The 27,563-nt window shown below is 41.6% G+C and overlaps 4 protein-coding genes across 4 annotated transcripts in view; 3 read left to right on the forward strand and 1 right to left on the reverse strand.

Moving 5' to 3' along the window:
• arfgef3 (ARFGEF family member 3) overlaps nucleotides 1–4,646 on the forward strand; it is a gene marked incomplete at its 5' end in the record, with an annotated part of 37,273 nt that extends 32,627 nt beyond the window's left edge. The window contains 6 exons of the mRNA XM_079168502.1: nucleotides 1,082–1,300; nucleotides 1,458–1,629; nucleotides 2,180–2,281; nucleotides 2,889–3,274; nucleotides 3,582–4,062; nucleotides 4,381–4,646. Of these exons, the coding sequence (XP_079024628.1) occupies nucleotides 1,082–1,300; nucleotides 1,458–1,629; nucleotides 2,180–2,281; nucleotides 2,889–3,274; nucleotides 3,582–4,062; nucleotides 4,381–4,572 (1,552 nt within the window). The 3' untranslated portion in view covers nucleotides 4,573–4,646. The remainder of the gene's footprint in view (nucleotides 1–1,081; nucleotides 1,301–1,457; nucleotides 1,630–2,179; nucleotides 2,282–2,888; nucleotides 3,275–3,581; nucleotides 4,063–4,380) is intronic.
• Nucleotides 4,647–10,899: 6,253 nt separating this feature from the next.
• Nucleotides 10,900–13,068, forward strand: smim28 (small integral membrane protein 28; the record flags this gene model as incomplete). The annotated part of the gene is made up of 2 exons (XM_079168907.1): nucleotides 10,900–11,010; nucleotides 12,155–13,068. 2 exons carry the CDS (start codon nucleotides 10,900–10,902, stop codon nucleotides 12,638–12,640), a joined length of 597 nt encoding a protein of 198 aa, XP_079025033.1. The 3' UTR covers nucleotides 12,641–13,068.
• Nucleotides 13,069–14,311: 1,243 nt separating this feature from the next.
• LOC306702720 (high-affinity choline transporter 1-like) lies at nucleotides 14,312–21,350 on the forward strand (the record flags this gene model as incomplete). The annotated part of the gene is made up of 8 exons (XM_079168374.1): nucleotides 14,312–14,495; nucleotides 17,208–17,321; nucleotides 17,446–17,601; nucleotides 17,861–18,009; nucleotides 18,835–18,978; nucleotides 19,684–19,837; nucleotides 20,048–20,265; nucleotides 20,793–21,350. The coding sequence occupies 8 exons, from the start codon at nucleotides 14,312–14,314 to the stop codon at nucleotides 21,348–21,350; spliced, it is 1,677 nt and encodes a 558-aa protein (XP_079024500.1).
• Nucleotides 21,351–22,092: 742 nt separating this feature from the next.
• lhb (luteinizing hormone subunit beta) lies at nucleotides 22,093–25,352 on the reverse strand (the record flags this gene model as incomplete). The annotated part of the gene is made up of 3 exons (XM_079168375.1): nucleotides 22,093–22,467; nucleotides 23,737–23,898; nucleotides 25,332–25,352. The coding sequence occupies 3 exons, from the start codon at nucleotides 25,350–25,352 to the stop codon at nucleotides 22,234–22,236; spliced, it is 417 nt and encodes a 138-aa protein (XP_079024501.1). The 3' UTR covers nucleotides 22,093–22,233.
• Between the last annotated feature and the right edge of the window lie 2,211 nt (nucleotides 25,353–27,563).

Genomic DNA, 27,563 nt, shown 5'->3' on the forward strand with positions numbered 1-27,563 from the left:
CTCATTTATCCAATTGTATGAATTTCTTCCCAAACACATGCATCTTCGCTAAGAAGAGAACACTTCTGCATCAACAGTCTCAGTCTAGTGTTTTAAACAGTGAGGTTCATTCGCCCTGGATTATTCTGCACAAGTTGTGTGACAGTTTGTAAACAGATGTTTATTATAGGTTTGCTGTTGTTAAATGCGGTCACCATTTACTTCAAATAGTCTTTTCTACGACTTTTCTCTGTTTTTTTTTATTGTGCGTTCGCCATAGAGGCGTGCAAGAAAAACAAATCTTCACAAAATCAAAGTAACACAGGGTGAGTAATTGAGATACAAATGGTAACTGCTTGGGTGAAGTATTCCTGTAAGAAAGAAAACCAAATCGTTTTTTCTAAAATATGCTGTCTTCTTTTGTTCAAAACGTGAAAAAACATGATTGGAAATGCAGCCAAAATCTAACCCTCACTTACTGTCTTTGCTTGTCGTTCTGCTGCTGTAGTTGCAGGAAAATTGGGTAAGGCGGTTTTCTTTGACATTGTTCCTGTATGAAAAATGTGCATGAACAGTCAAACTAGCATACCCACCTGTGGAGCCGCACGATGTGGAGAAAATATGTGGTGTGTGATGGATTTGACGAATATTTGTGTTTTGTGTTACGATGGATCTTATGATTTACGTGAAGCTTCTAATGTTTAACTAATCATGGAGGTCAGATAGTAACACAAATGGCTACAAGATTTATATTGACAGGATGTCGAAGTTGAGTTCCTCTTATATAAATTGTACTTGTAACAAAGCGATTTTATGGCTGCCAGTCTTTCCCTTATCTAATACAAATCAGCTTTATTGGTGCAACAGCATTTCATGACTGCTCATTCTTCATTAAAGCTTTTTCGGTTCTGACTATTATGTTATTGACTGCTCCCTCTAAAAATTCATGTATGTACTGAAGCCACAGTACACTAGCTATTAAATTGGTTTATCACAGCCTAGTTACAGTAGACAATTGTTTATTTTTTACTTGAGGCAAAGAGATTGTTCTTATAATTTAAAAACGTGTTTTAACCGGCTTCCTGGTTTCTGAATCCTGCAGTATCCCGTTCCGGACCATCGTGGTTAGCCTGTTGTCGCACCAGGTCCTGCTCCAAAACCTCTATGACATCCTGCTGGAGGAGTTCGTCAAGCAGCCCGACGGAAACGAAAAGGTCACACCTGGGACCGCTGACCCCAGCCGGGCCACAGCAGGCTTCCTGCGCTACATCTCCATGACTAACTTGGCCATAATCCTGGATCTGCTGCTGGACTCTTACAGGTTACTGCAACAAGAAAATCAGACGATATGCAGATGACAGTGTCATATGGATCTGTAATCCCACTGGAGTCACTTCATAATAATAATGATAATAATAATGATAATGCTGATCAGCTTCACACTCGGCTGACTTTTCTCCTGATCACTTCTTCTGCAGGACAGCGCGGGACTTTGACACTCGGCCGGGTCTGAAGTACCTGCTGATGAAGGTGTCGGGTGTCTGCGGAGCGGCTAATCTTTACCGTCAGTCTGCCATGAGCTTCAACCTGTACTTCCAGGCCCTGCTGTGTGCCACACTGAGCCAAGCTGACAGCATGACGGCACAGCAGGTGTGAGAGACTAGTTGGTTGATGTTCCGCTTTTTTCACTCCCTAAAGAAACAGATATTTTCCTTAGAAGTTGGTGGAGACCAACTAATAGCTAAAGGGAGAGTAAATACTGTACTCAAATCCAACAGTTGCCCAGAGACACATCTCCAAAGAACTACTACTGTTGCTCTGTGTCTATTTAAACTGTTTGCTATTACATTAGACATGTTAATTGTATAGGCTATAATATGTCAGACATGTGTGATCTTCAGCTTGATTTCTGTTTTTGATTTGAAAAAAAATTCAGTTTTATTATGTTTATGTTTGTGTTTTTGGTAGGTGTAATGAAGTTCAGAGTAGGTATTTTTATTTTTTGAACAAAAGCATTACAAAACTACAATACAATTGACTAATTAATCTAATTGATTACATTTAGTATCTAATAATAACTTGGCAACCAGTTGGCATCCACCTACTAAAGACATCACAACCTTGAAACATTGTGATAATCACTAACGAGTCATCAGCAATCAAAACTCAGTTTCACATTTGAACCTTTCGTTGTATTTAGGTGAAGAGGATGCTGTATGAGGAAGAGGAGGGGAGCTCTGATTCCTCTCACCCTGGCTCTGCTTCCTCAGAGGACGAAGACATCTTTGAAGAAACGGCACAAGTAATGCGCACACACACACACACACACACACACACACACACACACACACACACACACACACACACACACACACACACACACACACACACACACACACACACACACACACACACACACAGCTTCTGTTCTTCAGTGATAGTAGGTGTATATAGAATAATTGTCTTTTTTGATTGTGATAATAACAGTGATTTAACTTATTCTCAGTTAATAAAGCTTTTAACGGTTAAAACAAGGACAAATCATCAACTGCTCAGAACAAGTTCTGTTTTTATTTAATTTGTCATAAAAAGTAGAAAAACAACAGTGTAGAAAGGATGAGCAGTGATCGCCACAAAAGCTAAAAAGACAAAGAAAACAGTGCTTAGAGATTGAATATGTAAATTGTCAGAGGCCACAGTGATTGAAAGGTGACGAAACAAAACAACAAAAATGAAAGATTTGCGTATATAAGTCTGCTCTCTTATCCATTACTAATGTCCTCTAGTTTTAATGAGCTCCGTCCTTAGAGGGTTTCTTGAACTTTTCCCCCTCCTAAAGTAACGAGTGAGAGGAATTACTAATGTTCTGATATCAAAAATCAACTCGTGCTCTGTGTTTCCTCGAGCAGGTCAGCCCCCCTCGAGGCCGGGATAAACGCTATCACTGGCGAGCCCCCATCCCATCTCTCAGCGTGCAGCCGCTGAGCAGCGCGGACTGGGCGTGGCTGGTCAAACGCCTCTACAAGCTGTGCATGGATCTGTGCAACAGCTACATTCAGATGCACCGCGACCTGGAGAACACGCTGGAGGAGATGGCGCTGCAGAGAGGAGGAGCAGGAGGAGGGGGAGATCATGTCTTCTTCCTGCCTCTCTTCCAGTCCGAGAATTCCACTCCGACTTCAGCGAGCGGGCTGTCGGCGAGGGGGACGCCATCAGAGGAAGGCGGGTACAGGTCTCAGGCAGCCGACAGCTCAGCATCACCAGGGGACACGCCCACACCCAGCCCAGGAGTCAGGTCGGACTTCAGTCATTGTTATGTTGTTATAATGGCGACTTGCCGAATGTCTGTCTCCACCCTGAACACAAGAATCAAATGTAACACCTTATCCATCTGATGAACAGCTGTCTTCACCTGTGCACAAGCATGTAACCCCTGCAGATGTGTTTTAATTGCACATTTGATCTTGTGCATTTTTGCAGAACATTTGACAGGCCTTAGTTTCAATCAATGCTTTCACTCGCACATTACTCAGGCTACCTGCGCCCTCTTGTTCAGTGTAGCACCTGTCCAATTAAAGTGACCTGTTCTTTTCTCCTTACAGCTGCACAGGCAGTCTGCCCAACCACCTCCGGCACGAGGCCGAGAGGAGGGACTCCGGGATGACAGGAAGCTCTGTTGGAGGAGCTCCTGGCGGCGCTGGACCAGGAAGGAGAAAGGAATGGTGGGAAAGCGCCGGGAACAAACTCTACACCATCGCCACGGACAAAACCATAAGCAAGCTGATGATGGAGTACAAACGCAGGAAACAGCAGCCGCAGCAGCAGAGCCACGTCAACCTGTTCATGAAGGAGCAGGGCCGGGCGGCGGCAGCAGGAGGAGGAGGAGGCGGGGAGAGGAGGGGCCTGGTGGAGCCTCAAAGTTCCTTGCAGAGGCCCCAACATCTGGTGGACCAGCAGGTTCCCCCATTGAGGCACTCAGTCAGTGCGGGACCTGAGGTTCTGAGGCAGGAGAAGAGACCACGATCAGGATCCACCATCAGCTCCCACAGCATCTCACTGAGGGACTCTGAGGCTCAGATACAGGTGCCGATACAATTTTATCGTCACACAAGTTAAGACATTGTTTTGTCTCGTCTGTCAAGACAGGAAAGGGAAAGGGAGGGGTGAGCTGCGGGGTTTTCTGTTGGGTTCTTCTGTTGGGTTCTTGAAGTGCGTTGTTTATCTTATTTTGTTTTAATAACAGAACACACAAACACACCAAATTCTGTCAAGTTAAGAGAAAAGTGACAGCTCTTAGAAATGAATATAAAGGACCTCAGATGCATAGTCATGCGTGTGTGTGGAAGACAAGCATCCGCTTGAGTGTTGAGCTTTGTTGACATTTTTTCTCTGCCCTTGCAGGCGTGGACCAACATGGTCTTGACTCTCCTCAACCAGGTCCTCCTCCTGTCAGATGCCTCGTTCCTGGCGCTCCAGCCGGCGCTCTACCCCTGCCTCAGCCAGCTCTCCTGCCACGTGACCGACGGCCGTGTCCGCCTGGCGCTGCGCGAGTGGCTGAGCCGCGTCGGCAGACTCTACGACATCACCGTGTGACACTGCGGCGAGGAAAATGCAAACAAAAAGCACCGGACGCAGAGCGTGCAGTCTGTCGGGTCAGTGAAGGACGTAAACGGACGAAAGATGAATTAGATTGGTTTAATGGCGTGAAGGCGCCGCTGTGCGGTAGATTGATGATGAGTTTGATTTGCTGATGATGCAACGCAGAGGCAGACTGACATCGTAATGTAACAGACTGGTGGAACGAGCTGGACTTATGAGAAACCTGGTTGGTTGTCATATGGATTAGTGGCACTTTTGAAGAGCGAGGAGGACATTGACGCATTTCATGTGACATTAAAGGAACAGTGTTTAGGATTTAGTGGCATCTAGCGGTGTGGTTGCAGATTGCAACCAAACTGAATACCCCACCACAAGCGTGTCGCAGAAAGGTGGCGAAAGGCTCTCGCTAGGTTTGGTTTGTCCTCTCTGGGCTACTGTAGAAACATGACGGAATCCTTCTAAACTAACAAACACCCAACGATTCTTAGTTTCAGGTCATTGCAAACTGATGAAAACATAGTTATGAATATTATATTCACTTTTTTTCTAATAGATCCCACAAAATGCTCAACACTGGCCCTTTAAGTTTTTGATTGGCAGATGAAATGATGTAATGAGAAGAATGAAGGAATTTTTTGTATATCATGGAAATTCAACACATACACATACTGTGTCAAAGCATTTAAATATTATAAGCTTCTTGTCAGTTTTGAAAAACTAATGCGCTCATCATTTTGTCACAGTATTGTCATATCGTCACAATACGCTTCCTCCAAGGTGGTAAACAATAACGTTTAATTATTGCTTCATCCTAATGTGGATACATGCCTAAATGTGCGCATATGCAATGAATTATGATTACTGTTAAGTTTATTTGCATACTTTTTAAAAGGTACGCTGTGGAGTTTTGTTTTGAGCTTTATTTACATTCAGAGAATCAGTTTCTTAGGTCACGACTGCCAACAGCTGTTGGTGAGTTCAATGACATAAAATTAGATTCTTCAAGCCGTTTGTTCGTTACAGCTGTTCAACATCTAAGTGTTTCATGGCTTCCATGTGCATACCTGCAAGGGCTAGTTGAGCATAAGATTTGAACAAAACGGAGACTCAATCATCAAACCTTAAGTCCATGTGGTCCAAAACTCTACAGGGTAGCTTTAAGGAAAAGTTATTCTTTCTCTTTTACAACTTGGGATGTATTTTCAACTCCGTTTTGGCCAATATTACTACTCGTTATGAGATAAAGGTGAGTAACAATAATGACTCCGCAGATGATGCAATGAGGGAAAATATACTGTTTCAGAACACAACAGATCACGAGCGTTAAAAAAATACATTGAGCTAAAATAAGGTCAACTTTAGATATTGTTCTATTTATTTCTTCTTAATCTGAGAGTGAGGTCCGTTACATCCGGTGGAGACGTGTTTTGCATTTTGAACTGATTGTACATGAATGTTTGTCACTGTAATGCAATTTCTATATCAAGCTTTAAATAATGTGCAGTCATCATTTTACTTCAACTGAATGTTTATTATTCACTCTTAAACCTTCTGGAATGAGTGTATCACCAAAACGGAGCGATCAAGTATTTATTTTAACCAAAAACCACATGCAGTACGTGTATTTTAATGTTAAATGCATCTAATATACAACGCGTTATTTTTCACTGTTTATGTGTGTACATGCATTTATGTAAATGATTTATTATTTAAGATATTTAACGTGTCATTTTGAGCATTTTCTATTTTTTTGAGAGTTTTCATTTTTTTATATTTCATATGCAACTAATAAGTAGATGTTTATTTTCTGTTTTGGATCAGTTGATCAGTTATCAGAGCTCAAGTTGAAGTCTTCAAATAACTTCTTCTGTCCGACCAGCAGTCCAGAACACACACATATATACGTAACAATGTTATAAGACTCAAAAAAGCAACAATAATTATAATAGTTATCAGAACTGCTGACATTTGCTGTGGATCTTCTCAGTCTCAGTTTTGACGCTAACAACACAATCAGACCAGAACTTTCCACTTGTACACATGACATTTCGTCATTTAAGTTACGCAGATTTCTATGGAATTTACTGAGGTAATTCTTGCTCTACAGAGGATGAACCTCTCAGATTTCAATGACCACATGACTTTACTGAACGTGATCTTGTACTGTTTGCTACCCATCTTGGTTAGCATTAATCTGCAGTCTTTAGGTTTGTTATCTTCTAATAAATAACGCCACTGCTCTCACCTGGATGATACTAAAAACAACCAAAATGCCACTGTGCATTTTAGGACAGATTATGACCATTATAAAAGAAGAGCGTGTTGAGTTGGTGCTAACTTCAGCAGCTCGGACCATATTGAGGGCGGCAGGGCAGGGAGGTCGGGGAGGGAGGGGCATGTGAAGCTCCTAAGAAGATTTACTCTTCTTTTTTCACCCAGTTTGTCAACCTCCTTTCATTTGTCCCTCTCTCTTTACCGGCTTCGTCTGCTGATTCACTGTTCATCTTTGCCAGTTGTCTCTCTGGATAATGGAAACCACCAAACCACCAAAGATGCACCTAAAAACGACTTTTTATGATTCTGCAAATATAACCAGAGCGCCTGGGCCAGTATACAGCTCTGAAGGCGGTAGTGATGAGATGTAGGTCAGAGGGGAAAGAAATGTGTCGTTCGCAAGATACATTTGTTGCAACAGCCTGTAAATCTTAATTTGGACATTGTGTAAAAGACAAGCGGCAGCCTGTAAAAGTGAAGCAAATGCAGAAGTGCCTTAAACTTGCATTATTTCTAGTGACCACCAGGAGGTGTAAAATAAATCCGATTGATAGATGTCTATGAGAAAATTACCCAACTTCTCACTTGATTTCTTACCTCAGTAAACAAAATATTTAACTTCACATTTAACACAATTTAAGTTGCATTTCCTCGTCCCCCCCCTCGGCCCACAGACTTGCTGCCACACTGAGCTAACATCAGATAACAGAATGTCAGACAAACCTCGGCCCAGTTCCTACTCGCAAACCTATCTCGCACATTTGCTCCCAGGAAGCTTTAGTGTGTCTCGCCTCTCTGTCCTCTCTCTGCTGTCTCTCAGTGTCCCTGACCCATCCCCACCCGCCCCCATTCCCTGCTGTTAGAGGACGAGCAGCAGGTGGACAGATGTTGTCGGCCGTCAGTGTGATCAGCAGCAGTGAAGGGAAGGATTTAGTTGGTGTTAAGTCCATGCCAGCGTTTCCATCTAAAAAAAGCAGTCGACTAATGTGTCGGTGTCATGCAACAGCAGTTTTTGTTGGTTCCTACTTCGCCTGGTTTTCATTCAGTCATTCACTCTGATGATTGTCCTACTTTAAAGTCTCAAGGATGTTGTTTGTGTTGTTTGTGTTTCTCATATTAACGATGACTCTTTTGTCTGCGCTGCTGAGTTTTACCACGACTGTGCGTTTGTCATACAGCGCAGAGATTAAGACAGAGATTGATTCCTGAACGTAGAAGTTGTGGCACGCTGAAGATCATCACGAGCACAAACGTTATCTGCACTCTAAGCAGATTTGATGCACTTGGGTAAAGTATAGTTGGAAACTGAGGAGAAGCTCCAAATCCGCCCATTGTCATGTGTTCCATCGCCAGAAAGATGTTCCCACAAAGTCTTAGATTTTAAGCTCTTATTGCTTTCTGTTATTGTAAAAGCTCCTTCTTTTGTTCTTTTGCTGGGAAGCTGTAATCGCATTTGTACTGATAATTTACAGTAAAACCATCTGCAGTTTAGTGTGCAGTCGAGGGATTATTGGGTCCCTGAACAGATTGACGGCAGTGACCCAATACGCTTGTTCTGCTCAGAGCTACGACCGATTGCTAGTATATCTTTAAAAAGAACTTCCTAAAAAACAGTGTCAAACAATCTTTAGTTCTCAAGGTTTTGCTTATAAAAAAGAACTAGTTCAGACAACTCCGATGATGGATGAGATATTTGGCTGGTTTGTTTTGCGACCGGTCGCTAAGTTTAATTTGCAGGGAGGCAGAGCGTTCACCTGGGAGTGAAGGAGGGAAAGCAAAGCAGCTTAAACTACAAATGTTCTGTTGTCTGACACTGACGGAGAAAGTAGGCAGTATATGAACCTGACTTTTGACATAGTTTCTAAAGTGGAAGGGCACATGACAGAGGCTGTCACGAGAACATATAGAACCAGAGAAATGAAATGTACTACCAGTCAGCTGAACAGAAATATCCCTTTCTTTAAAAAAAGGCATTTGTTAGAAATGATGAATGGTGGAAAATGAAGGATTCAGTGGTTTTGGAGCTTGACTCTTTCTTCCTTTCAATGTCGGTTATAACATGATATCTGGGTGAAGTAAGTGTGATTGTTGGCTTAGATAACATGGGATTACGTTTCCACATTGCTGCGTTTCATAACTTTCTCTTACCTCTGTTTTTTTGTTATTTTTTTAGCTGCACCTTAAACTCTATTAACCAGAAACTGGATCTTGAGCTCTGGCTGCTGCACCTGAACTTGAACCACTGACAATGACAAGATTGTTGACCCTCATACAGTTAAATACGTGTAACTTCACTCCAAAGAAAAGGTGTTGATGTGTGTGTGTGTGTGTGTGTGTGTGTGTGTGTGTGTGTGTGTGTGTGTGTGTGTGTGTGAGGTGTAAAGCAGGACAGGAGGACTCGGACAACGTGAAGTATTTAATTGCAGATTATTTGTGTCCCTTTTGAGTGCAACAAACTCACCGGTAGAAAGACATTTCCAAACGGTTTGTGTGGGACTTTAAGGCTGTTTTTGGAACGGCACAACTGTCGAAATGTATGATGTATCCGTTCATATCCCTGCAGATGAATGTGCAGACGGTTCCCGATACGAACGCAGGCTTTCTGCTCATTCAGGTGGTTGGTGTGTCTGTTTGCTTCCTTCGCTGACCTTGAACGCTTCGCTGCTGGACCGGCATCAGCAGGTCAGCTAATGTCGTGACTGTGATTTCTAAAAGTGTATTTTTTTTTTTTTTCTTCCGCTTTTGATATCAAAGAAAGGCACCTGTAATCTCTCCTGCTGAAGTTTCTAACCCTGCTCTGGCTTTGCCCGTCTGCTCTGTGTGTTGTACAATAAAAGCAGTTTATCTCACGTTTGTCATCATGTTGTCGCAACTCGTTCTCATCCCAGCTCGTCACACACTGACCCTCGGTCAGGAACGTTAGCGTCCCTTTCTAACTAACTGTGACGCTCCACCGCGGTCGCAATAAACACGTGGTTAACGTTTAGGCAACAAAACTTGTTTAGAAAATATATCATGGTTGGGCTTAAAATAGGTATAAACTAAGTAAATTGTAAACAACTTAACATATTTATGTATAATGACCCACTGAGCAGTAGTAAACTTTATGGACCAGGATTTACTGGCTACATATAACACTGCACATCCCTGCGTTTATAGTATAAGTTGTACATTTAACAATCCCACAATGCAATGTTAAGTTACAGTACATTTTGAAAACGTCTCATAGTGTTAGTGGTTTATGCGTGTTTTATCCTAAACAAAATGTTTTGAACTTATAATGCAAGGACCTCATTTCAGAGGTCAGAGAATAATTAACATCTAGAGTCCTCAAGCTTTTCTGTTTATCATCTGTGATCTTTTCAAAGTTGGGATTCAATCAAATGGATTTGTAACCATCCTCCAAGGACCGCACTGTTCGTACAAGGATTTTAACATAGTGGCCACAGATGGAAGTGCAGGTCATGTGACACCCAGGGGACAGACGGACTGTTTGCCAAACAAACTAGAACATCCTTTGACAACCTTACACACATTCAAACATCGACTTTTTGAGATGTTGACACTCGAGCTCTTAAGGACGGGGTCGAAGTGCATCCTTTGTCTAACAAAGTTTTTTATCTTTTACACTTGAGACCGCTGTCTCCCACCACCATTTATCATTGGTTTCTTTTAACCATGAACACATGTGAATCATCCGTTCATCCTTGTCTCATTCACACACAACACACAAACAAATGCACACACACACAGTTGTGTGTTGTTGCTGCTGCTGACCAGCTTCCAGCAGCTGTAAATCCTCCCATCAGGACCGGTGACGTTTCTCCTCTCAGCTGGACACACGGACTATCTGCTGCCCTCGTTTCTTCCTCCCTCCTCCCCCCCCGCTGTTATTATTTCAGGCTGATCACTTCGGCTCAGCAGTCAGTGACCCTCTGAGCTCACAGCGAACTTGTCGTCCTCATCTCTCCGTCCACCACACGTCTCTCTGAGCTCTCTCTCGACCCCTGTAGCCCCTGGCTCCGGCTGGGCTTCAGATCCTCCACCATGCGGTCTCTGTTGGAGAGCAGCTGGATGAAGTTTGGACCGGCCGGCCGGGACTCTCTGGACTATTCGCCTGGACCCTCGTCTCTGCCCTTCACCAACGGACAGGCTTCGGTGAGTTTATCCAAATCGAATCTGTTTTTTATTTTTTATTTGTATCAATCCTTTAATCTGTAAAAGCAGAAGCAGAATGCTGTCATAATTGCACATCATGAACTAAAATATTACTATTTTTTGTAGCTTCTTACTGAACAAAGTTTGCACCTGCAGCTTTTAAAGATTATTAAAGACGGACTTCTGCAAGATCACTTCCACATGCACAAGGCTTTATCAGCAAAATTATGGCATTTTGGCATTTGGCCAATGAGATTAACAAGGTTAATGTCAGATGCCAGATAAAGTCTTTATCTGACTGTTGAATGTTGTTGGTAATCAGGGCAATGGAGACTTTTAACTACATAGTGTCGTATGGACAGGAGGTTTCCCATGCTGTGATAATACTTGTGATGACCAGTTATGCCAAAATCAATATTTAATCCATACATTTCTATACCTTATTATAAAATGATTAATCTCTGCAAACTGTTTGTGGGAAACATTTCAAAGTGCAAAAGCGAACAAGAAACACGACTTTCAAGTTTCTTAGTTTACCCACAGATGGTTTGCATTTAAGATGTTAAATGTAAACAGCAAAATGTAACACTACTACTTGATTTTGCTTTATTCAATCTTAATCTCGCATTCAGAGCGCTATCAACATTTATGAAGTATTTAGGTTAAACGTGTTTATTCAGCAGCAGTGTACTCACACTAACACTCAGTAGTTTTGGTGGTCCAGATTGTACAGATTAACTCGCATGAATTTGGTCAAACAGATGTTTTGTGACTGGCAGCACCCTCTGTTGGTCAGATGTCTTAATACCATCTGACTTCACTATTTCTTTTACTAAGAAGTTATTGTTAGTTTCTCTGTTTTTGTCACCAACTAACCCTCCTCTAACAACACGACAGTTTATCACTTCACTTTAACAGCACAGTGTAGTACATCAAATATAGATCATAAAAATCTACATTTGCATTCAAATGATTAATATGTGAATATTATGTTTGTTTTCCTCACTTCGACATTTGTCAAATATTGTACAATTGAATTGATTAATGCACGAAAAAATGAAGACTGTGCAAATTGTGATGCAATGATCATGTATCAATCTGTCTTCAGAAAATGTGATCTAATCTTTTTGTGCCTGACTCACAGGGCCAGAGCTCAGGTGAGGCCATCATCAGTGCAAAATCCATCACCTTCATCACCCTAGCAGCCGTCTCCGTCCTCCTCTTCAGTGTCTTCGGCTTCCTGATGTGGCGCCGCAGGCAGAGCTTCGGCCTTAATGGCAAACTGGGATTGGCAAACGTGATCGACCTGGAGGACCTGCAGGACCCGGAGAGGAACTGCGAGCTGCTCTCCTCCATCCGACGGCAGTCCAGCAGACGGCAGTCCAGCAGACGGCACCGGCGGCCCAGCTCCAGCTCCGAGCAGGACACGACGGACGGCGTGTTCCTCATGGTCTACCTGCCCTCGCCGTATGAACACACGCTCACCAGGCTAGCCAGAGCCGCCAGCACGAGCTCCAGGGACTTGGAGCTGCTTCCGCCAAGTCCTGGACCAGAGACAGGCGGCAGAGAGGAAGTCGACGGGATGAGGCTGAACGACCAGGTGACCCTTGAGGAAGAAAACAAGGACTGAATCAAGGCAGGATACAAAGGAGAGAAGAGGATGGAGTATGATAACACGTCCACTGATTTCCTGTTGAGGAAGACATCTTCAAACCTTTCTACCTAACAAGACTGAGCATCAACGTAGATCTTGAGTTAGAAGAAGAGATTGCCATCACACGGCCCTGACCTGTTGCACCAACACCTCTTTTGTAGATCTGTATAGATTTTTAGATGTGGTTTGGTTGGATCGCTACCGCAAAGTCCGGTCTTCAAACCTCCCATTGGATGATATATCCTCTGTGATTCTCCCTCTAACAGACAACTTCATGCTGCTGAACACTCATGACTGATACAGAATGACTGGTTTTATTTTTTTAGGCGTCCCTCTCTTGATAACTGTGGACTTTCACAGGAATCAAACCTCCTGATATATTTCAGATACAAGACAGTTCTCTAAGACCCCCCCCCCCCCCCCCCCCCCGTCTGTACTCTGCTGCCTCTGTACAGTATAGAAATGACTGAAGAAGGTGCAGAATCAACTGAGTGCTTTTAACATAACTTTTTACATTATTCATCATACATAACCTGGAAAGGCTAGGATTGTAAAAATCATCTGGATTGAAATCATTCTATTTTCTAATCTGTGTATTTTATCTGTAACACAAGCTGTAGCATCCTTTTAGAGATGTATTTTGTAATATTGATACTTGTATTCATTTTTGCTGTGTGATATTCACAGTCTCATTGTCTGACCTCTGGATACAATGACTGACAATAAAGTGAAGGAGAAAGTGGAGTAGTTGGTTGTTCTACGGTGTCTTTGCAGTATTTCATCTCACACATCACCAAAATAAAACAACAAAGCATGGTTTAAACACTTCAAAACAACTGCTTTGCCCAACATCTGCATCTTTAGATATGCATCTAGATAGCAACAACCGCTACCGATCTGTTAATAAATGGTTATTTGATTAAACACGGTTACTCTAAAATGCACGTAAATGTCATTTTTGACCAAATCAAATCTTTTTAAAATCAGCGACTTAACATCTACACAGCTTGCTGAGAATCAGTTTGATTTTAAACCTTATTGTTTAGGTAATGTTATGTTACCTGTATGAATAAGATACTGAGAGGAAAATAATATTGCTTTTAATTACCGTCTAATTTGTAGATGCACAACCTGATTGATGCAGATGAAGCAGGACTTCTTGTTGATGTGTAGCACATGTCCTTTTGAAAAAGTCCCTTCACAGAATGCCAGTATTCTCTATGCAACACCACTTTCCCATAAATACTGTAGTGTACTGTAATTTAAAATATATAGGATACTGTCTAGTGTCTCTGTGCTGTTGCTTCAAATGGGACAGCCCACAATGCATTGCTAACTACAGTACACAACCGTATTACACAAATACCGTAGATTAATGGTGAAATTGGCTGTAAAATAACATTTGTTTACAGTGTAGGAGCTGCTTCAAATGTTGTCAATCAGTGGCTGAACGTGTGTCTGCACTTGTTGGTCGGTGTGCATAGTTTTCTGTATAATAAAATGCATCTGCTGCAGCCGCACCCAGCGCTCACAATAAACGCATAGGATCCTTTATTCGGTTTTAACCAGTTCATTGCCTAATAAATGCAGCATGCCCGGCTGCTCATTGTGCTCTGTGCTGCAGCACATGCTGTTCAGGAGGATAGCATGGCTCTCAACGTCCCGGGACTCGTAGTCACCATCATATTCTACCTGCTGGTGCTCGGTATCGGCATATGGGCTTCCATCAAATCCAAAAGGGATGAAAACAGGACGCAGGCAAACCATGCAGACATGGCTCTGCTGGGCGACAGGAACATTAACTTGGTCATGGGAATCTTCACCACAACCGGTGAGTTTCTTTGTGCTGCAGCTGCAGCAGCTGTAACCTGCAGGTTCATAGACTGTTAAAAAAACAAACATGCATTTTAATTGCATGATTTCTTTTACCATATTACCATATGGTAGATTGTGTTTAACGGTGCAGTGTGTAGTATTTTGAGCTGACTTTATTGCAGGTTAACACTTGGCTGCGTCTGAACACTGTGCACGCCGCTTTACATCCTCCCACTAGGAAAACAGCACTACAGCCCTCTATTGGTCCTGACTGCCATAACATACAAAACAGCCACTACATAACGTTATTAATAAATATGTTTTAGATAATCACCCAAAAATAAGAATCGTTGTGTTTAACTCGTTTAAATTAGTCGTTTATTTCGACATAAGGTATAGCGAATGCTCTTCGCGAAGCCGGTGTTACGGTTCAACCAGGGACCATGTTAACTGGTGACCTCCGGCCGAATGCGTCTGTTGTTGTCTTAGCTACGGCAGCTGTTAAAAACGAGAAGAGAACACGTAGCTGTCCTCGTGAATGCCGCATTGTTTAGTTTTGCAATACAGTGTCAAACCTTCTCATTCAAGTTGATCTGGTTGTTTTAGATTTCTATGTATGCCTCCAATCCTTACGTCCTGCCTATCGTGGCGTAATAGCACTGCCTCCGCATGCTAATTATTTTTCCACTCAATGATATGAGTTCGAATCCCGTATATACCTTTTAATTAATGAATTTGTATTTTTTTTAACTGTGCTACAGAGTTCTTCTACGTAACACATGTTTCCACAAAACAGGCTCCAAAGACGATTATGTGTTTGTTTGTTTTTATACCAAATTTATTATTTCAAAGGAAGGGGAATTTGCTCCCTTCCTGTCAACACATAAACAACAAGCAAGCGACGTTTCAAACTCGAGTGGACTAGTTTCCTCAAAAGACGCTCCAACGTCGAATCCGGTATGTTTTGACCAAAGACTGTAAATGAGAAGGTTTGACACTGTATTGCAAAACTAAACAATGCGGCATTCACGAGGACAGCTACGTGTTCTCTTCTCGTTTTTAACAGCTGCCGTAGCTAGGACAACAACAGACGCATTCGGCTGGAGGTCGCCAGTTAACAGGGTCCCTGGTTGAACCATAACACCGGTCGCCGTGTTTCTACGGTTGCCCAGAATGGACAAACCAAACAACTGGCTCAAACCACACAAGGGCTGCGGGTCGATAAGTCCTAAAATGACCTCCTAACGTCCATTACCTAACCACTTTTCCTTGACCTCTATGCAAAACATCATGGGGTCAAGGAAAGATATGAAGGAGAATTCATGAGGAGTTAGGAAAAGGCAACCGTGGTGTTTCGAAAATCCGACTTTGTGTCACTGACGTAGGTCTGCCATGGAGAAACTACAAAGGACTACAAAAAGCGCAACTAAAACATGACCCCATACAATGTGTTCATCTGTGGCATGCAGGCTTCATAAACAGCTTCTTCTGTGAGAGGCTGCTTCACTCGAAGGAGAGATACCAGAGCTCCTTCATTCCTGCTGCTTTCACACTTAACAATCAACACTGCTTCAGTAGTTCACTTGTGCAACATCTATCTAACTGTTCAATATCAATATCCTTTGTGCAATAATGTAGATTAAACGGTTTGGTTATATTTAGCTTTTTAACAGTTTAATAAACTATCATAGGCCTTTGCATCATAGACAGTTTGCTATATTTACTGTTCATTTTATTTCGTATTCTTTTTTACATAATATGAAATGAAACGTAAGGAATGTCTATTCATATTCATCAACATCAATCCCATTACTTTATGACTGTATGCGTATAATTGTTAAACCTGTGGGACATAAGGATATCGTTTGTTTTCATGGCGTCACTTTTAATGTTGCCGCCGCAACAGATTGTGGGGTGGGATTCTCTACTTTCCTTTATTAAAGGAAGGTCCAATGTTTCCTATGCTAAAGGAGGTAATAAAGGAAGCATTGAAGCACCTTTCCTTAGCATTTAGAGAATTCAAACAGCTCTTGTCATGGCGGCCACTTAGATATGTCCGGGTCATTTCACTCAGTTAGGAACCTTCCTAAGCAAAAAGGACTCTTCGACCTCAGCCGGGGCCGTTAGAGTTTTCCTGTTTTCGGGTCGGCCACCGTAGTTCTCAGGAGAAAGAGTCTGTATACAGCGCACCAAGCTTTCAACTCTACTGAAAACCCACCCGTGTCATTTATTTAGAGTGAGAGAGTCCACACAGGACAGGGAAGAGGGAGGTGGAAGGGTCAAACTAAAATATGACTTTTGCCAAGGAGGCCGCTGTTTGTGTCTCCTGCAAAACAAAATGTGAACGTTGACATTTTGAGGGAAGTTTATTTTAAAAAGACTCGATGAAAATGCTGACGCGAGAGGGATCCGTAGAGCGTCAAAGTTTAAAGTTTTAAGTTAATTATTCCATGCACGTTCAATCTTGAAGTTGATATGAAAGGTTGAGGGAAGTTTGAGGTCAGTTAGTTTTGATATGGCTTTTAACGTTTGTAAATGGGACATGTGAGTGCGTCCAATGTTTGCTCCGTGCATAAGACTGAAGACAGAAATCAGTTAACACACGACAATCATCTCGACATCTACAAGGACGACTGTAATAACAACTTGTAAGACATTTGAAAAATGTGAAAATGAACTGTGTGTGTGTGTGTGTGTGTGTGTGTGTGTGTGTGTGTGTATTATGCAGCTACCTGGGTTGGAGGGACCTTCATCATCGGCACAGCTGAGATGGTGTACAATCCAAAGTTTGGGCTGATTTGGGCTGTGATGCCTTTGGCAGCAACGTTGGCCTTCATTGTTGGTAAGATTCCCTTTTACAACTCGTGGCTTTGAAGTTTTCACTTTAACTGGCGCTTCAGCTGTTTGCTGGACTTTCACTTCAACAAACAGTTCAACTGCTTTCGTTGTTCACTGTTGTTTTCAAGGTGGTCTTTTCTTTGCTGAGCCCATGAGAGACAGGAAGTACGTGACCATGATGGACCCTTTCCAGATCAAGTACGGAAACGTACTGAGTGGACTTTTTTCTATTGCGCCACTGATGTCGGAAATCATTTGGGTGACATCAACACTGATAAGCTTGGGTAACAATTCATCAAACTACATCTTGATCTATTTATGTGTGTCTGTGCCCAAACTGGGCCTTTACTGTAGTTGTTTGTGTACAGTTGCACCGTTTGTGCTTCCTCAACCAAAATGTTGCCAATTTGTTTTTGTTTGTTCGTGTGATGCCGCAATGCAAAGAATGAATTGTTGCTGATCTTTGATATGTTGGCGAGTTTTATTTTGTGTGTGCTATTTGTGTATTTAAGTGTGCATGGAAACTGCATGTGTGTTTCATAGGAGTAACCATGAGCGTGATCCTGGATCTGTCCTACGCTGTGTGCATCTGGATTTCTGCTGCTGTGGCCGTCACCTACACCCTGCTGGGAGGTCTCTACTCTGTGGCCTACACAGACGTCATACAGCTCACTCTCATTTTTGTCACCTCGGTAATTTGTTCAATCACATTAGTTTCGGATTCCAACGGTGACACGTTTTCACGTCAAAACATGATCCTTTTCTCTGCCATTTGATTTGCATGTCCCAATCATCATTACCTGCTAAACTAGCATTGTCGTTGTGAGAAAGGCTAGCATGCTGACACTAATCTCTAAGCTCCATTATATGTGCAGCATCATAGAGCTGCTAGCATGGCGCCGGACTGAGTTATCCATTTTTAAGGACAGCAATGTAATTGGTTAAAAAACAAATAGCGTTGTTTCTTTGCCATTTTTTGTATGCGGGTTGTCGAGCAATGTTCCCTATAGTCAGTGTATTATGGGGCGCTTTTAAAATGTAGAATTGCCCATCTGTAAAGACTGACAAGTGTTTAAAAAATGATATATCCTTACTTTTATTCCTTTGTATGGGTAAAGCTCCAAAAATGCTGGATTGCAAATCAATAGCACCTTTTATTATACCCTCCCTGCCTTCTAAACGCCCATTTCTCTAAAAACTCACACCTCCAGTTTGTAAAACAGACTTTCTGTTAAAAATGTATGTCCCAAGGCCAGGCTTAACTCTGGTGACATCACTATGACATCATCCGGACTTTAGAAATCTTCCTCCGGAGCCACGGGACATTATACGTCTCTTTTCACAGGCTGAGTAGTACTATCTGTGAGGATTAAACCAACTTTCATGTGTACAATTGGTAACATTCTGTAACATTCAAACCTTTATTTTTGTGTTTATCCCCAGCTGTATGAGAAAGAGGAGGACCGTGGAAACTCAACTTCTATATGTGTATCGATGGTGTACCTCTCTCTCCTCAGTGGCTGTGCGTCCCCTTCCTCCTCATGAGTCCCACCTCCGTTGACATCACCACCACGTCTTTCAACCACGCCTTTCAGGCCCCCTGGGTTGGCACTGTGACTGCAGACAGAGCCTGGATGTGGATCGATATCTTTTTGCTTCTGGTACGGCAATGGAAAGCATTTGAGAATAATGCATGATCAAAAGAAGAGCTCGATTTCAGGTGATATGTGCAGCAGTAGAAACAGGTGACTTCCAAAATGACATGAAAGTGTCAAGCGGGGGCGTGCGAGGCAGCAAGGAGAAGGCCCCAAATGCAGACAAGCAGGCAAATATGAATAGTTCAGTTATTTACTGGTGAAAAGATGATGCATAAGCTTACAGGTAACGGTGGTGAGTCCAAAGAGGCAGGCAGTTGCAGTAAAATGATATTTGTTAGAACTGTTCAGAACTATTATTGTAATTACAAATCGTGGTGTGGTTTGTAATCGCAGTGTTAGCTTGCAGTGTTCCTCTTCTCAGTGTTTTTTTTATCCACAGCCGCATACATATCTGCCCTCTAAATCACATACCTGACTGAAACCAAAATCGAGGACGAGATACTTTTTTTGGTTTCATGATGGCTCCCCGATTCTGGCATTTATTTGTCAGAAAATACCTTTTCCATTGCAGACATTTTGACTTATCAGCAAAATCAGCACAGATAAATAAATGTTTCTGCAGCATATCTCATATTTCCTCAAAGGCCGTTTTGTCACTTATAAAACCCAAACATTTAAAGACACATTTAAAAAACACATGCAAAAGTGGATGACTTAATGTGGACTAACTGTACCTCTATTATTGTGATATTTGTCCCTCCCTCAAAGAGCATAGGGGACCTGGGTTTCCAGGATTTCCACCAGAGGACATTATCAGCCTCTTCGTCAGCCACAGCTAAGTTGCGATGTTACGCTGCAGCATTTCTCATCCCCACGTTTGGAATTCCTCCTGTGCTCATCGGGGCAGTGGCTGCATCAACAGGTAAAGCAGTTAAATATCTTATCGTTTTGTATTTTTATCCAAAGTTGACCACATGAGAAGAGGTGGAGCTAGTACATTGAGCATGTAGCTGTCGCCATCATCATATCAGTTATATCCTCTTCCCACATGGTATTGATTTACAGTAACTACACCTGACGCACCAAACGTATCAGTTTGACTGACTCATCCTGTCCCTCCGCTGTTTCCTAGACTGGAACCTCACCTCGTATGGGTCTCCGCCTCCGTTCGAACGAGGTCAGACAGGTTTGATTTTACCCCTCTCCCTGCAGCACCTGACTCCGCCCTACATCGCCGTCATCGGCATCGGAGCTGTGGCTGCCGCCGTGATGTCGTCGACTGACTCCGCCCTGCTATCTGCGGCCTCCATCTTCTCCTCGAATATCTACAAGAAGATCCTGAGGACCAAGGTGAAGGTGGAGAGAGGAGGGTGAAAGGTCACCCGATGGATGGTCAAAGCAGTGCACCAACGGCCATTTGCACTGTCAGGTGCCCATTCACCGTCACCCATTCATCCGTCATTGAACAGTCTCAGTTTGTTTCGAATTTTAACTCCTTTTAAACAAGCAGCGTGAGTAAAAACAGTTCAAAAGGGGATTTAGGAACTTGTGCTACATTTTCTGTTTGTCAAAACACACATTGAAAAGGAATTGTAATCACAAACCAAATTTTCACGAGAGGTCACAACACATAAAGTTCAGACTGCTGGCATATAGAATCAGGAACAATGATTGTCTCATTTTAAATAAAGCAGCAAAGTAAGAGAGAGATGCTCCTGTTGAAGGCGCTCAGGGTTTTTGCATGATTCTGAGCTTACCTTGGACAAACAATAACTGTTTCTATCTAGGGAGTCAATCAGATAGGTTTGGAAAGATATAAAATCTCATTTCTGTTGCTGCTACCCTTACTGTTTTTCCTCTATTTCTTTTCATCGTAGGCGTCAGACAATGAGATGCGGTGGGTGATACGTATTTCTGTGGTTGTATTCGGCCTGGCCGGCACATCGCTCACCTTCCTGCACACGGGTGTCATAGCTTTCTGGATCCTGGGTGGAGAAATCGCCTACATCATGATGTTCCCGCAGCTGGTCTGCGTGCTTTTCTTAGACATATCCAACGGTTACGGTGCCACTGTGGGCTTCCTGGTGGGGTTCCTTCTGAGGGTTTTGTGTGGAGAGCCCCTGCTACGGCTACCACCAGCCATCCATTTCCCAGGATGCACCCTTGAAGACGGTGTTTACGTTCAGTATTCCCCCATCAGGACCATCTGTATGCTGGTTGCTTTTGTCACCATATTGCTGGTCTCCTACCTGACGGCTCTGCTCTTCAACAAGGGACTCATACCAGAGAAGTGGGACGTGTTTCAAGTTAAAGTCCGACGGCCACCACAAACACACACACCAGCAGATGGGGCAAGCTGCAAGGAAAACCACAACTCACAGCCTCTGTGTGAGGATGGTGGAGTCTCGGATTCAATGTTGGAGTCAAATTGTTGAAATTCTAAACTACATCAATACTGTAACAAGAATAGGACACAACGCGGTATGACCTCTTCTAACAAAATACTGTATAGCTCATTTTTTTATTTATTAATACGAGCTATACAGTCTATTGTAATAATATGATTCCATGTGTGGTAGAAACATCCTATACCCACTTTGCGTGAGTCTTTTAATGCTGAAATAGAGAATACCGAAAACCAGATGTTGTCTTTTTGAGTATTTATTCTGAGCGCAGAGAAGGTTCAATCATGACAACAGAATGCCTTCAGTCTCAGTGAGGGAGAACAAAATGTTTTATACAGACGGAGCACAAAGGGTGGGGGCCGATGGCCAAGGTTACAGACAGTTTGCTCTCAATAAAATAACCAATTTACTTTATATATATATCAAGCATTCTCTTTAGCACATAAGAAACTCAATACCATGCACTCACTGTAACAGACATTTACACATCTTTTCAACTGCAAATCAACAACACGCATCTTAATTTTCACTGTGCAGTTACATCTGCAATTCTACAATTTGATCACAAAAAAAACTGCTTTAAAACCCCAATAACAAAGCTGCACACCACTGTTATCCCTGGAACATACTAACCATGTCCTCAAAGACAGATCAGACCTTAAATGTATTGCGTAAATGTAACACTTTGTGTTTGCTGGATGTGGCAGGAAACATCTGGTTGATAAACCCAGTGAGTAAAAAGTCTTCAGTTCCACGAATTGTTCAGTGTGGGTATTTGTCTGGTGTCATCATGCTGGAAATAGAAACTACTGAACAAATTATTTGGCACTCATAAATGTAACGACTTTTATTCACAACAGTTGATACATGTGCAGTTTATGTTTAGTGTGTTTTATGCTGCTGTTACACAAGACTAGTAGTAGAAAGGTATGTCGTTCATGCAGAAGTTGGGCTGCAGGCTCTCGTAGGTGCAGTCAGACGTGTCCATGGCACAGCGGCCGCAGCGGCAGCTCAAAGCCACCGGGTAGGTGACGGTCGGGTCCACGCCGGGAGGACAGTCAGGAAGCTCAAATGTCTTGTAGTAGAAGTCCCGGTACGTGCACACATACTGGTACATGTTGCTGAATGATATCTGGGAGTTAGGGTCCTGGTGGGGACAAACATAGAGCAAGGTGTGTTCAACAGCGCTATCAACCATCACATCATAAGACGGGTGAGGAACACTGGTCTAAGACAGCACAGCTGATGTCACAATGAATCAACCGCTCTTTGGACAAAAAGATCAATGCAATACCTTAAAAAAAAGTAGTTATAAGTTATCATTGATATGGGCAAATAAAGCCCTCAAAGGTTTTAAAGTGACTTGTGTTGCAATTTTATTTCTGCTAATTCAGTTTTGTCCAGTTTCAGAAGGCTGTTACTGTGTGGTTGGTGGTTTGGTCCAATGTTAAATAATTCTGTAGAAGATACTTTGGAAGAAATCTACTTATTTGTGTAACTCAACTTTGTTTAACTGTCATGGTAAATTAAAATAAACTTTGGAATGTGGAATGGCAATGTTCATATGAGCACCTGACTATTTCTTTAAGAGAGACTCTATCATATGTGAAGCTGTCCTTTATCCTGCGTCACAGTAGAGTTTCCAGAGTGTTGCAGCAACAGTCAAGTCAGTTCAGATGGGCGAGGTCACACTACAGACCAAGCAGCATGATCAGTGGTGAAAAAACTTGATGACTCCCATGAACATGTGATTACTAGCATGGTATCATTTCCTCTTACATGACGCAGACATGCACATTGTTTTAAATCTGCTGGCATGTAGCAAAGATAAAGTCTTATCGGCTACAGGGACAATATACGTACATCTTATTTTCCCTTTGCCTTAATACTATATTTTATTCTTTATTTCATTATGTCTAGAGTATAGTAAAAGCAAATGCCATCTAATTACCTTTGCACTACCATCCATTGATATGCAAAGCTGAATTAGATTTGGTTAAAATGAATTAAAACTGAGAGACGGTCATATGTTGCTTTATTGTTCAGGTCATTAAGCAATGTGCTTGCTTTGATATTTGGAAGACAAAGAGGAGATTGTGGTTGCTGTGAAGCAAGAATATCAGCGTGTATATGAAATCATAAAATACTTTTTAATGTGAGCTCAAAACATAGACCGTATCATCCTGGCATTTACTATTATATACCTAATAATTACATTTTTGTTAATTTGTTTCTTGCCTTTTTAATTCAGGTTTTATTCTTTTAATTCCTAAGACTTTATTATTCACTTTCATGTCATCTTAAATGTTGTGTGCACCAGTCTCTACTGTGACATTTACATCAGTGAAATGTGAGTAACATCTTTAAACGGAGAGAGTTACTCCTCCGAGACTCTTCCCCACACTACCCACAATACCTTGGTGAAGCAGTGACCACTGCAGATGGTTGTTTCCACTGGGTGACAGTTGGGACAGCCCTCCTTCTCTAGAGACACCGTCTGGTTGATGAGCTGGCAGGACGGCAGTTGGAAGGCCGCTGGTGATGGGAGATGTTGCAATTTGGTACAAATATGCCACTTCTACGCAACTTCTTTTCGTTTTCTCACGAGAGGAGAACGGAACCATTAGTGCCCCTGCCAACACATTAGTGGTGATGGAATTGCTTGTTCTACATTACTTTGTGCATGTGTAATATTCACAGTTCCTGTTAAACAAAACACACTTCTTCTTTTTTTGTCATGACATGCCACTTCCACTTTGATGTGACCATCAATTCATGTCTATTATGTACTAATATGCTAATATGCTAATATGCTATATCAAAAAACTCCCACATTTGCTTAGACTTTCACTTCTCTCTCTATTTTACAGCTGTATCGAGTGAAAAGTATTCACCTCACTTACTACTTACTAAATGCCTCAAGTCAATGTTAACCATGAATATAGGTGGATCTTCATGTTTCGGGGCACAGAAAGTCAAAAACATCTCCTACTGAATTTGACTATGAGAGACTGCTTTCCTCAGAAATTACAGAGTGCAACACATTATGGGATAAAGTGGATGTATGGAAGTTGATTAAAGCACACAAAATCAAACTGACACACTGTAATAAATATCTGCAGAGTTATGGCTGAGAAGGCTAAAGCCGTGGACTCAACAAAGGATCAACAACAAAAGATAAAGCTTTGAAGTTATTATTCTAGTGGATGTACAATGTTACATTTATAGAACCTCTTGTCGACTTATCGTAATATGTGGCTTACTTGTCTTTGTTACATAAATGTAACATTGTGAATCATTGTAGTCTGATGTAAGAGAAGGTATCAGAGATCTTCATGGAGGAGGAGGATAGCTCCGTCAGTGTTGTTCGAATTAGTCACCAAAAGATGTTGATAAAAGGTCAAAGATTGGAAGTCAAAACTACAGCAAAACCGGCCTTTAAGGTTGTTTTTTTTGTTTATATAAATTATACTTTTAAGAACTCAGCTGTTTTCCTGACCCACTAATACTCCCGAACCTTTGCCTGTCTGCTGCTTGTCCCATGTTGTCTTGTCGCTGCTGTTTTGCCCGTTCGTCTCACTGCTTGTGTTTGCTAATCATGTTCTTTTGTTCTTTTTTGTTGTAATGCCTGATTCTGTTGTCTGCCAACTACCTGCCCGATGTTTGTGTGCTAAACTGCATCCTATTTATGTTTTGCTTTCCTTGTTGCCACATGTAATGCTAGTTTTTGGCATTTCTTTTTTTAGCCCTTTCTCTAACAAATAGTTTTGCCTTTTTTTCCAGGCCGCTGTTGTAAATGATAATGTGTTCTTAATGAGTTGCCTGGTTAAATATAAGTTAAAAAAATTAAAAACGGTCTGTTTTAAATTACCTGCAGCCAGGGGCCAAATGGTAGATGAGGCTCCCAGAAACAAACTCAACATCAAGGGGAACATCACTCGTCTGACCTGTACCATCATCCTGCAGGAGGCAAAGTGGGTTGGTTGTTTAGTCAATTAATAACGTACTTACATGGATAACTTCAGGCTCCATGGCTTCTCGTAAAGAGTAAAAACACACAACTTGGCATCCCATCCATAAAACATCAATACATTATCAATTTACCATTAATAATGTAATTAGTGTCAACCTATAAACTCTTTAAAGTAGGCCTACGCCTCACTGTAAATCGGTACTTGCTGTTGATATTTTCTGACCTCAGCTGTTCATTTCTACTCATAACGCTTTATTTTAAAAGCCACTGTTTAATGGTACAGTTAACAGTATTCATTTAAACTTATTCTACAACACTTTAGCCACACCAAAACTTAAAGATAAAAAGAAAACATAGATAAATTGAATAAATCGCCTGGTGGTTGCTGGTGTAGATCAGCCCGACTTACCTCTCAGGTGTCTGCAGGCAGTGTGCTGAGGCCGGGTGTGCTGCTCAGTCTTTATACAGCACAGAGGCGCCTGGTATCCAGGATGAAACGTGCTCATATAACCCTGGTTACCTGTTTTTGTTAAAGGGGGGCACATAGTACAGTTTTAATCTTGTTTTAACCAGGGGATTAGACTCTCTCCGTATCACTTTTACATCCTGTTGCACACATAAAAGCTGGAGAATTATATAGTATTAGAGGGTGCATGGATGGGTAGGTTCAGTGCCTTGCTCAAGGCCAACGTGAAAGAGGGAGGAAGCGTTATGACCTGAGGCTGAACTGTAAAATTTACAATTCAAATCAGAACCAACAAGGGGTTCATAAATACAATGAATGTTAAGGTGACAGTTTAGATATAATTAGTAGGCCTACTATAAAATTTTCTATCATATAAAATAATACTGATAAATAAAGCTGACTGTTATGTGAGATAGTTTCTACCTTTTGAATCTAGGTCTTTGACGATGTTAATTAATTTATATGAAGCATGTTTAATGCCTACATTTATATGACATCTATAATTATTTTTTTGTAATAGGGGATTAATCATCAGTGCTACGTTTATCTGTGATACCATTTCCTCTGAAGCTTTTCTTTTAATCCATCTTTGTTTAATTACCGGTATAAATAGTGTCTTTATGGGCCAAAGGGTAAGACGGTGAGAACTGCTTTTGCTCAGTATCGTTCACAAAATGTACACAGAAATGTATATTGTAATACACATGTTTGTTAGATCCCACTGATAATGACACACAGTTAAAGTGTTTAAACGGATGTGAAAGTGTTTCCCATGTGGTTTAGCGCTCAGGATACCTGGCTTTCACCCAGGTGCCTTATGGCTTAAGCTCAGTTGCTCTCCCAAATGGAAAAGGCTCCTTGGACAATGGAACATCCAATGATGTGCTGGCTTTTAAGAATATGGCATTTAAACCTCCCGTTTGAATTTATATCCTACAGACTGCTAAAAGCTTGACCTTAGAGCCGGATGAGGACTGACAGGAAGTAATCTGCTGCTGCCGGTGAAATAATCCTGTTTTATCAGTGTGGGATCACTGTGACACGTTGACTTCCTCCTGACATGGATCATTTATGACGTTGATGGTTTCAATGGGTTAAGATAACACAGCATGATTTTTTTTTTTCCCCGAGTGGGACAATTGAGAAGTATCCGAAATTCAAGCACAGGATTGTGTTTCAGTAACTGCTTCAGGGGAAATTTGGGTTGCAGAAGGAAAGAAACACATTTAGCAGCCCAGCTTGTATTTATAATATAAAATAAATTGGTAAATGTTACTTTTTTTTAATGGGTATTTTATTATGTGGTGTATTATTAAGTATATATAACACATTACTGAATATGTAATAGGCACACTTATGTTGCAGGATTTGCAGTTGCATACATGCAGTGGTACGAGCAAAGAACATACATTTGATGTAATTATATTATAGTGAGGTCTTTTCTTCTTTTTTTTCTTTTGGTGCAGCATGTCAACAAAATGTAATTGCATTATGTAATTGCAAATAAGAAAAAAAAAATCAAGAAATATACACAAAAAAACATAAATAGGAAAAAACGGGGAAATTACACAGTACATACAAACATTATATTGCCATCCAGCAAACATAATCTTTTAATTATTACATATTTATAGATTTCTTTTTTTCTAAAAGTTTAGATGAACCTAATATATGTACATTATAGCCTCGAATTTACCTTCTTATCACCATTTAACCACTTTAAGGTTATACCGGAACTCTACATCAGCTGTTTGCTCGTTTCGAGTCGGCGATTAATAGCGGATGGACCCATTCAGTAGGTACA

This window comes from Pholis gunnellus, assembly GCF_910591455.1.
Source record: "Pholis gunnellus genome assembly, chromosome: 11".
NCBI lineage: Eukaryota > Metazoa > Chordata > Actinopteri > Perciformes > Pholidae > Pholis > Pholis gunnellus.